At 47.8% G+C, this 10,985-nt stretch overlaps 1 protein-coding gene and 1 long non-coding RNA gene across 2 annotated transcripts in view; both read left to right on the top strand.

Annotated features, from left to right (window-relative positions):
* The first annotated feature begins 4,450 nt into the window (after positions 1–4,450).
* Positions 4,451–7,605, top strand: LOC117239856. The gene is made up of 2 exons (XR_004494553.1): positions 4,451–4,835; positions 7,466–7,605. It is a non-coding gene; the product is annotated as an uncharacterized LOC117239856 (long non-coding RNA).
* A 1,061-nt stretch (positions 7,606–8,666) lies between these two features.
* Positions 8,667–10,985, top strand: part of LOC117239651 (chondroitin sulfate proteoglycan 4) — a 29,300-nt gene continuing 26,981 nt past the window's right edge. Inside the window, exon 1 of the mRNA XM_033505383.1 lies at positions 8,667–8,955. Coding sequence (XP_033361274.1) covers positions 8,874–8,955 — 82 coding nt within the window. The 5' untranslated portion in view covers positions 8,667–8,873. The remainder of the gene's footprint in view (positions 8,956–10,985) is intronic.

Below are 10,985 nucleotides of genomic sequence, written 5' to 3'. Positions count from 1 at the left end.
CCTGTCGGGGGCATCCTTTTTTCCCTTTGTCACGTTCTAAACAAATTAAGCGCGTTACGATAATCGATACGAAGCAGATCCGTTGTCTTAAACGCTAGTTACTCGTAACCCGTCACATCGTATCTTATAATATCGTATCGTATCGTATCGTATCGTAACGTATCGTATCATTGTCATTACATCGACGACGTGTCACGTAATACTGCAAACGCAGGTGTACGCGATACTCGTACTTCCGTATGCGGTTACGACTGTTCAAAACTAACGTACGAATCTACGCGTGAGGCAACAGTTTACTACTCTGCTGCTAGCTCGCGGTTCAGTAACCAACATCCGTTCCCGTTTTCTAACATAGACGCTCTCCTCGTGATTCTATCAAAATTATTACCGAGAACTACTCGACAAATCTAGTCCTTGCTCTCCTCCTCTCGACTTCTTCGAAACTCGAGGCACAAAACAGGGAAAACAAACGCAGCCAGCTGTAATCTCGGAATTATAACTTCTTTGCGGCCTCGTGATATCGCGATATTAAGAACCGCATAAAGTTTCGATCACACGGTACCACTCGAACAGCCACTTCTAGCGTCGGCTTTTCCCTCTTCGCCTCCCACTCTTTTCTTTTCATCGCTCGAGACGCGCAATAAACCAGACAGTAATTGAATCGGTCACACAAGAAACCCCTGATGTCTAATTTTCTCAGCACAGCCAGCTAACTAAGGATCTCTCTTTCGTGAGAATACGCGTTTCAAAAGACGAACAAACGTCTAGCGACTTCGCCGCGTCTACGACAGACTGAACGCGAACGTACATCGAAATGGCTCGACCTTTGCTCGTTCGACCGGAAACTTTCCGAGGAAGCGCGTAAACATCAACGGAGAAAGAGAATGTTTCCTTTCGATATCAAACGAAGCAACGATGGTCGACGCAGTTAGACGAACAATTAGCAATCGACGAAACGGTGTGTGACGAATCGTGCACGCGTGCTCCCTTCCATCGTGCTCGAAATTTGTTTATCGACCCGTGCCTCCGCAAGGGTTCAACCCGCTCTCCATAGTTCGTGCGTCCGACCGGACTTCTCCAGACATTACTTTGTAACGCGCGGAGCCGAGGGTCGCGCTGCGAAACCGCGAAATATTTATAAACTCTTCCTTTCTTTGGACGTGAGGTCGACGTACAAACCGGTCGCAAGTGTCGGCGGTGCCGCACACGCGTACGTCCCACGCGGATATGTTTACGCCGGCATTAAAGTTGCCGAAAGACTCGGCCCGACGAACGGGGAATCGCATTAGCATCATCCTGGACCAAGTGTTTGCACTTGGAGACGTTGGAATCTTCGCGATCATTGCCGGTGCAACAAGAGAAAACCGAGCGACGAGACGAAAGAAAAAGTAGCGGGCGTTCAGCCCGAGCAAAAAACACAGCGAGACACTCTTCGACGACGTCCGCGCGCGCTCGACCGAGCGTATTACTTCAAAGGTGCGGAACGCGCTCGATAATTTCTTCGATTCGAATGCAAGAGATCGCTTTCGGGCAGATTGGTTTCGGGTGGAAATTGCAATGACGTTTAACAGCGAAAAACCGAACGTTGGCCGAGGGGTGGAAGTCAGGTTGGAATTCGCAAGCGGGTCGTCGCGTTAAACGCAACTAGAATCGCATAAAATAGATAAAACGGAGCAACGAAAGAACCGTTGCGCCATGAAATAAGAAGAGTTCCGACAAGCTCGGCGTGGCGCGACGCGGGCGCGCCGAAGTCGTATCGCATCGCGGAACGTATTCCGTGTTCGGTGCATCGGTTTGTATTGCCTTGTTCGAGACGATGCATCCCCCGGGGCGAGTCAATTTCAGAATGAGAGAACGAAAATATCTGTTCTTCCGTATAGCAAGAAACTAGGCGGAGAAGCTCGGTATATAAATCAACCCGTTATGTACTTCGCTGACAACATAAGGAGATCTGTTTGCGCGACGAAAGTTTCGCGAAGAAGACCAGTCGATACTTGCTCGCTGCGAGTCGTGAGAAAAGCAAAGAGTATCGACACGAGAAATCGGTAGACGCGTGACGAACGTCGCAAGCTATGCCTGCGGATGTGCAGATTTTCAGCCACGTGGCCGTGTCACGTCCGAGTAGCATGTTATAGGCACGAACGTGGCTCGGTCATATTCGAAATTGCCAAATATTTGCAAATCGCTTTGTTTCATACGCGATGTGTTAATTACGGCTCGCTGCAACTACCCCGGAACGCATTTAATAGCGCTCGTTAATTTTCCGAAAAACAAGCCGTCGTGCAACTATACTCGTACTTTCAATCTGCGTGTCGAGAGATGAATATTTGAAATGCCACGAACGATCCGGCGTATTGTCAATGTATTTGCTGCACGGCCGTGATTCATACGGAAATACGACGAAATTCCATCGATCGATGTACCAATAGATACGCAATAAATGCAGCTTCCAACGGCTTGCATTTTGAAAACATTTACGCTTTACGAGTTACGATTGCCATTCGACCGAATTTTTAACGAGGGCACACGTTCGCGAATGTTCCGTGTAATTTACCGATATCGTATTACAGGAGTATGTAACGATTCGTGAAACGTGTAGATGCTACGGAAGGAGACGGGGAGAGGGTACTAGCAACCTCTATTTTACGACAGAGCGATCTCGCAACTCGAAGAATTCGATTCGGCGGAATATGATCGCGAAGAGAAACGGATAAACGCATTTCGAGCAGTATAATAGGCTCGTTTGAACCCGCAGACGATTCGCTACAAACAATTTGCCTGAAATTGCCGTACGTGCGCGATTCGTGAAGATAAGCACTCGAGAGAACGGAAACGGCCCTCTTGAGAACGCGAACGAGCATCATCTCGGTAGCTCGCTCTGGTCTTACAAAAATTTCCCTCCGCGTTACTTCGTACACTCGTAAAGTCACGCCGAGTGCGAGTCTCGAAATTCGTGGCCTTCTTAGCCCTGGTAATCGTCGAATTATCTCGCGATCCAAAAGCGATGGCAATTTGATTTATTCCATGTCTTTTACGTCTTAGCCCCCCTTTCGCATCCTTAAATCGAGACTCTGCTATCGAGTCAGAAAAATATCATTGGACAACTTTCGACAAGTACAGCTTCGCCGATTTCCGTCTTTCTCTCTTAGCCACTCTCTTTCCATTCGAACCGTGTCCGTTATCGTTAAATGCCCGCGGAGAGTACGATTAACCACCGCGTTGAGTACAAGAGAAAATAAAAAGGAACCACGATTGTTCCGTGGCGCGAGTCAAAGGGAATAGGTAAATGTAATTGGAAAAAACGTGGATGCACGTCGCCAAGTGAACGCAGATCGTCGTCGTCGCCTGTGTCCCTTTCTTCCCGACTCGCTCTTCGACTATTAATCTTCGGGCCGGAGGAGGAAAACGGCATAAATTTTGAAATAGTAGAAATTCATGGACGATCTTTTCAGAAAAAAGTACCGCCGGTATTCGGGTGTAACGCGGCTAAAAATTCCAGCTGCCTTTGAACCCGAGATAAACGCGTCTTTCTACAAAGAGAAATCCTAAAAGTTAGCAGCATCCCTATCTACCTCGTAGTTCGGCTTGCCACCGCCGCTACCTCCAACCCTCCTCCTACCACCATCGTCGCTATCTACTAGGAAAGTGGTAGACGGAGAAAGAGACGAGACAGGGAGATGAACGAGGGAAAGAAAAACGAACGAGGAAAAGAGAAGAACAGAGGGGAATGAAGAAATTGAGAGAAAACCAGGAAACAAGAGGAAGAACGGGAAAAGGAAGCAAAGAGAGAAACGTAACGACACAAGCAAGAAGAAAAAGATGAGAACGATGCGGGAAAATGAGACACGTAAGAAAATAAAGAGGGAAGGAGAAAAAGAACGAAAAAGAAGCGAAAAATTGGTGGAAGAGAGGCAAAGAGGGTAGAGGCGGAGCTCGACTCGATTCCAATATGCGATAAATCTCGCGTAGCTGCGAATTCCATTCTATAGAATTAATTTCAGGACTTACAAATTTCAAAGACTCGAGTAACCTCTTCATTTGGGAAAAAATACTTGGAATGTCGAAAGGTTGGCGCGAACCAACCAAACAGTAACGATTTTAAGGTAAATTCGACGTGCCTACGTTGCGGTATCTTTGTACGGTAACGTGCGAAAGATCTACCTTTCAGGTCTGCGATACTTTCCGAGCAGTACGGTCCTTTAACATTGCCAAATTCGTCAACGCATCTAAAATTCCTGGCGACGCTCTCAAAGTCGGGTTAATGCCGGATCTTCGTGTATCGTTAAGCAAATTGCTTAAAAATTCGCGACAGAAGGGATCGAATACCTATCGCTCGGGAGGAGGAAATGTCAAGCAGACGCGACTGAGAAGGTTGAGAAGGAAGAAGGGAGAAAGAGAGAGAAGGAAAGGAGAGCCGGGGTGCCGGAACGAGCGGGGCCGACCCTGCGCGCAGCCTCCCCAGTCCACCCCGAAGATTCAGTCGTCGTGCGGCAGAGGAGGACCGAGGAACGCCCGGTCGAAGCACGCTGCTCTTCTCTCGATTCGTCTCACTTGCAACCCTCTCTGTTCCTCCGTTGGTCGGTCGGACGCACGCTCGTTGCCTCCCTTCGGTCGGTACGGTGCGTGCTACGGCTGCGAGTGAAAACGGAGCTACGAGGACGCTTGCTGGCGTTTCGGTATATCCAACGAAACTGTCGCGACCAATACGGTAAAATCCCGACAACAACCGGAACATTCGGAAGAGAAACGATCGAAACATCGAAACTCCACGTCACCGCAATGTACGAAGCTCGATCCTCTGCGTGAATTCTACAATCGTACGAACATCGACGCCGGTCTGGGCTAGTCAACCTGTCTCCTCCGAATCTTTGCTTGCCTGTACCGTCTCTCTGTGTTCCTCTCTCTCTCTCTCTCTCTCTTTCTTTCTCTCTCTCTTGCTTTCGCGACACTGTGAAAGGCGAAGGGTGGGTAGTGATATTGCATGCCGCGATACTGGACACGGTGGTGGTAGTGTTTCTAGTGGTGGTGGTGGTGGTGGTGGTGGTAGTGGTGGTGGTGGTGGTGGTAGTAGTGATGATGATAGTGGCGGTGGCGGCGGCGGCGGCAGTGATACCAGGGATGCTGGTGGTAGTGACGGTTTAAATTTCAGCCGCGTGCTCGGGTTCACGTACGTGAGCCATTACACGGGTCCACGGACTTTCTCGCCAACCGAGTAGGATATACGAGCGCCAGTCACTGTTCGCGGATGCAAATTTCGGTCCAGCTCCTCGAGGTGCTGTATAATTTCTTTTTTGTTGGTAGCGCGTTGGTACGCGCGAACCGAGCGGTCTCCGCTGCCACTTCTCTTCCGCCAGAGTTGCCGCGTGCGTGCACGCGTGTCTCTTGTCCATCGTATGGATTTCGAGTGCGTGCTTCGCCGAAAGGATCCACGTCCACCCGACGTCCGTGCGTATCTGTTTCGCGAACGCGACAGCGAAGAGATTCGATAGAGATTCGGCACGAAAACGGGGAATACGACGTCCTGGCCGAGTCGCGTTCGTTCCCATGGCTCTCCGCACGAATTCGCGATTCGATGCACGTTCGTACGCGAATCGACGGGTCGAACAACCAGTTGCGAGGCAATCGCGAATTCACCACGATGAAAAAAGAATCGGCGAGATCGACCGATGTTTGTCTCCGTTCCGACCAAAGCCAGACGAATGTTCGTGAATCGTTTTACGGGAAAAAATCCGCCTCCAAGTGTAATACATATATTCGCCTGCGCGCGAAGATGGAACGAAACCAATATTTACGTCGCTATGATTTACGCTCGCGACGACTTTCCTCGAATATCACGATCCACAAGAGAGAGCGGAACGAGACCGGCTCCGTAGATGAGAATCGTACCTCGTAGGCATTTCATCGAACAAAGGTTGAACGTTGATCGTCTGCGAAATCGTAATTCAACGGTTTTCTCCAAGCTCGCGCGGTTTCAACGTTTACTTACGCGAGTCTTCTCGCGTAGCAAAATGCCCGCAGGTGATAACTCGTTGGAAAAAGAGTACATTTATATTACGACGTCGAACCGTTTCTCCTTTCTTCCCATTTCTCTGGACGGTCTGACATTAAACTTCCACGCCGCCGGTAGTTCGTAAGAGTTGGATTAAACGTAACATCATGATCGATTACGCGACGCGGCGTACACAATCATCGACTGCTCCACGCTGTCTGCTTCCTCGAAGACCAGGATAGAAAGAGGTAAAACAGAGACTATCTTTTTATCGGAGAGGCCAAGTGGCTGGCGGTATACGAACAAGCGTATTGTTCGAAAGCTTGTTACATTAGACGAAAGCAGAGCGTAGTATCGATAGCGGCGTTTTCTCTTTCTCCCTGGTACGAAACCCTTGGGTGGCGGCGAGCAATCGTAAATACGTTGTAAACATTACCGGTTCTCCGATATCGGAACTCGGTTTGATGGTGCAGTTCTTCCGCGAGAAAGAAAAAAGATACGGACGAGCATGTACAGACGGCCGTGTATACGCGTATGCATACTATACGCGCATATACATCGAGCAAGTTTGCATTATGGAAATCCACGGACTTTACGACTTTTCGAAGATATCGCGTACATTTCCTTATCTCGGTTTAAGGCTCTCCGGCAAACGTTTATCTCCGTGGCGTAAAGAGGATAGATAGACTCCGCAAAATCGGCAATGATCTCGTTCCGCAGTGAGATATAGCTGGTAGCCTCCTCCATTTTCCATCCCGTGAAATATTTATATTCACGGAGAGCAAGGTCGAGGAAGAGAGAATTTTTCTATGGAAACGCGGACGATTGTTCGACTCGTGGTCAGAACAGACAGCAGCAGATTCTCTGGGTATTTCGTGAATTGGATCCGCGGCCTTGCGCGTGTTCCCGGTGTCGTTCGATCGCGCGGGAATGAATATCGGTAACCGTGGGACAGAGGGACGAGCACAGAGGGTCGATGGTTTCCCGTCGTACTCTACCCTTTCTCGTTGAATAGAAATGCCAAACTACGCGCTTTTTTATTTTTTTATTTTTGTTCTGGCGTCGGGCGTTGTGTCGGAACGAACCATCGGGGAGAACAATTCGGGGGAGGGCTAGGGGTGAGAAAAATATGGCCCGGGTGCTACGTCGATCCAACTTGCCCATTTATTTTTTTTTTTTTCTTTCTTTCTTTCTTTCTTTTTCCGGCACTCGAGAATCATCGACCGTTCCGAATATCGGTCACTGTAAATGAGATTCGTAGAAACGAAAACGCAACCGCGCCAGGATCGAACACCGGTCCGACCGGCGCTTTCTTCCTTCGCTTGGCGCGTCTAGCGAGAGACTCTTCACAGCGTGAAAGCAAACCGAATCACGACGAAAGAAAAACGGGGAAACACCGCGAAAGAGAGAGGGACAAAGAGAGCGTGGAGAAGAGGGTGGCAAGTGCCGGATTAACTAGCTTGTTTAAATGTTTAGATTGCCAGGTGGCAAAACTCTTCTTCTCCGTTCCGATGCAATTCGAATCGATCGACCGCTAAAAATCCGCTCGCGTTCGAGGTTATCGTCGTCAAGGGGAAGCTCCGAGCTTTTTCAACGGATTTAAATGCTCGACGGGTCCCAGAAGCAAATAAACCAGCGAAAAATCAGAACAAGCTCTTCGAGCGGTAGAATAAGAGCTCCGGTTTATAATTTCAGCATCGTGTACTCAAAACCTTTTCACACGAAGATACATCACTACCAATTGAGAAATAAAAGTCGCAAAACATCGTCGGACGCGAGCGGATTCCTCTCCGGAAGATGAAATTCCAGTCGCGATCGTGTCGTCTCTACACGAAGAAACACGCGGACGTGACCGTCCTGACGACGATGAATTAGACGGTTCGGCGAACACGAACATCACGGTAAAAGTTTCAATGTTTCGTCTCTTTTATGAGACGTTTGCCGCGAATGAACGTCTTTCGAGAAAGAAGTAGAATCCCGATCAGATCTAGCGAAACGAGTCTCGTTAAAAGAGGCAAACGCGGACCGCACGGTATCCTTTCTCGAGCAAGAAGAACAGCTTTAACCGTAAGAGCGTCTCGCGAGTAAAACGAGTGGTCGGTGAATAGAGTCAGCCGGAGTATACGATAGACGTCGCGTAATCTGAAAACCGTTCGGCTGATTAAATCGTGGCTAAGCGAACGTAGGTGTCGTTCTATAGCCGTGACCCGGTATCCTTTTAGAAACGAACGGATTCGCCGGCGCAGGAAAAGGAAACGAAGAGTGTACGTGCACGATGCCAGCCAGAACGACGTCAAAGGGTAGAACGCAGCCAGAAGCGAGCGGAACGTGGTCGAACCGATACTCGCAACAACACCGTTCGATTTTACACTTTTATACGAAACGAGCTACGCCGATCACCGTTTCCGTGTTGTTTCGGCCTGACGGTTGTGCCTTTTGATTCGTATACGAAAATAGAGGCGAGTGACCGGTGAACGTTGACTAAAGCGCGCGACCATTGCCAACAAACGAAACGTCGCCGCTTGCCTCGTCGACGTCGACATCGGCGAATCAACGTTGACGCGAGAACGATACGGGAAACGGTGGTGATTCGAGCGGCGTGACTGCGCGTGACGATCGACGCTCCCAAATGGATGGAAAGAGTACGGCCGAGTCTTAACCGGCCTGTAAATAGTCTGTCGTAATTCTCGTCACGCGGCTCCGATATCCCTTAAGTGGCGATATCCCCGGTCGGGTTGTTTCGCAAGCGTACGCAGACTTTCTTTCCTTTTCGCGAGCGAAACGAACCGGAGGAAATAGTGCAGTCTCCAGATTCCAATCGAGAAAAAACGAGAAAGCAGGAAAGGAGAAAGGATATAAAAGGAAACGTCCAGGAAGGAGCCTAATGTTTCTCAACGACATGGAGCTGCTAATGTTCTTAGCAGTAACGGCCTCTCTTTTGGGTTATTGCCAAACAGATGAAAAAGGTAATGTATAGATGTCACTTGGACGGTGACGAAAGAAACGCGAGCTTTGCTTTCGGCTGTTACCATCGCGCGATCGTAAATCCAGGGATGCACGATGGAAAACCGGCAAACATCGACAGAGATTAACTTTTATGGTCAGCGAAACGAGTGGCCGCCGCGAATGTACTTATATCACCGATACCGACCTCTTTTTCAATGGTCCAACGATCTACCACTGCGCTTTTAATAACCAACGAAAACGCGCCAGTCGTAAACACGGGGATACGGCTTGCTCGTTCTACGATCAGTCGATCCAACGGTTCTTATTTTCCAACGATTCCTGGATCGACGAAGCTCGCGTGTATCCTTTTAACGATAATTTTTCGTCGAACGTTTGCTCGTTTCTTTCGAACGGACGCAAAAATTTCAACGATACAATTGCGATACAACGGAAAAAGGAACGCGAAAAGAAAAAGTGCACCGTGAGGCTTTACGCGCGTAAAAATGAATTTTCAAGGATCCAATTATTTTCTCGCGGATAATATCGCGAGAGAAATTTCCATTTTGACAGTAATTCAGAAACTGTTGACCGAAAATATCGAGAAAGAAGCAAATGAACAGCGACGACGGAGTATCACTCCGTACGGAATCTCTGGCCGTTTTTAATTAGAGTCATCAATCGCGTCAGAACTAAAAAATATTTTCCTGTTATTGGATGACAAAGTAAACGAAACAGCAAATATGGAACGGTTAATTGCAAATATTAATTACAAAATTAGTTTGCTCCGTTTCGTTTCGCGAAAATTATAGCAAAGAGAAATAACGTAATAATATGAGATGTGGTTCGCTCGGTTCACGGTGACGCAGATGAAATACCAAAGTATGATATCTGCAGTCGCGGTTTCGATCGTCTCTAATTGCCACGATACAGTCCGTGATTCAGTGATTTTCGTCTCGTGTTCTTACCTATTTATGGCTACCGCCCACTTAACGACACATGAACACCATCAGATCGATATCGACTTATTTACGTTCTGTGGCCGAAAGAACCAACCTAACCCAAGTCTATGTTTTTCGAAATCCAGTTATACACACAGCGCGTCATTGCACTTTCTTTATTTTATCGAAACAACATGGGCCTATTTACGTTCGTTATAAATAGAAAAAGGATTTAAGTGGATGAAACTACCTTCAGTGGCCGCTGTTTATCCGTATGGCGTGGTCTTTTCGTTCTATTTCCTTTTCAACGATTTATAGTTGACGATTCGATACACAGAGACAACGAACCTTTCGGGAGATTTAATTTTAGCGGCGAGAGAGGGAAAGAAGAAACGACGATCGAATTGAAAACGCGGAATCGCGATTTTTCATCTTGACACGACTTTGATGGAGCGCGTAAAAAAACGGAACTAGCCACCGTATCCATCTCTTTATTCGAGGCTACGCATCACTAACCGATCATCGATGCACCGATAAAGCTTCAATTAATCCTCGTATAGAGCATACGCGCCGATCATTCGACGAACAAAGTACGAACTTGACCGATTAACAGATTTTCGAAACCTTTCATCTAAAATAACGTTGCCTGGAGAAGGACGCGGCGCGCATCGGATTTGCGTATAACCGCCAACATCCGCGAGGGTTATCAGTTTTACGTAAACTGTGCTTCATCTACTCACTTCGTGACTTTGATCGGGTATTAAATTTTAGCGAAAGGATACGAGGAAGAAACGAAGAAAGGATAGCTAGAAGTTTGCCCATCGACCAACAAGGTGTAATCAGTTTTTCATTTAACCGGCTAATCCATCGTTTAGCGGATATTGCGAACGCCAACGATCGAATTATATGAGGTAGAAACTTTTAGCCGAAGCTTGAAAAACAATTACCTGCTATTTTTCGTTGTAACTGAGTCGAAAACGAAATTTATCGCTATCGATTTTACAGAAACCATTCTTGATCCTCGGCTACGTATTTCTGTAATAGCCGAACGTCGAGGGCAATCTAGCCGAACATCGAAATACCATGATGGAAATAGCAATAGCAACACGAGT

The sequence above is a fragment of the Bombus vosnesenskii genome, unplaced genomic scaffold (genome assembly GCF_011952255.1).
Source record: "Bombus vosnesenskii isolate JDL3184/JDL3185 unplaced genomic scaffold, Bvos_JDL3184-5_v1.1 scf7180000013264, whole genome shotgun sequence".
In the NCBI taxonomy this organism is placed as follows: domain Eukaryota; kingdom Metazoa; phylum Arthropoda; class Insecta; order Hymenoptera; family Apidae; genus Bombus; species Bombus vosnesenskii.
The sequence above is the reverse complement of the archived record's forward strand: the minus strand, read 5'-3'. Positions and strand labels throughout refer to the sequence as shown.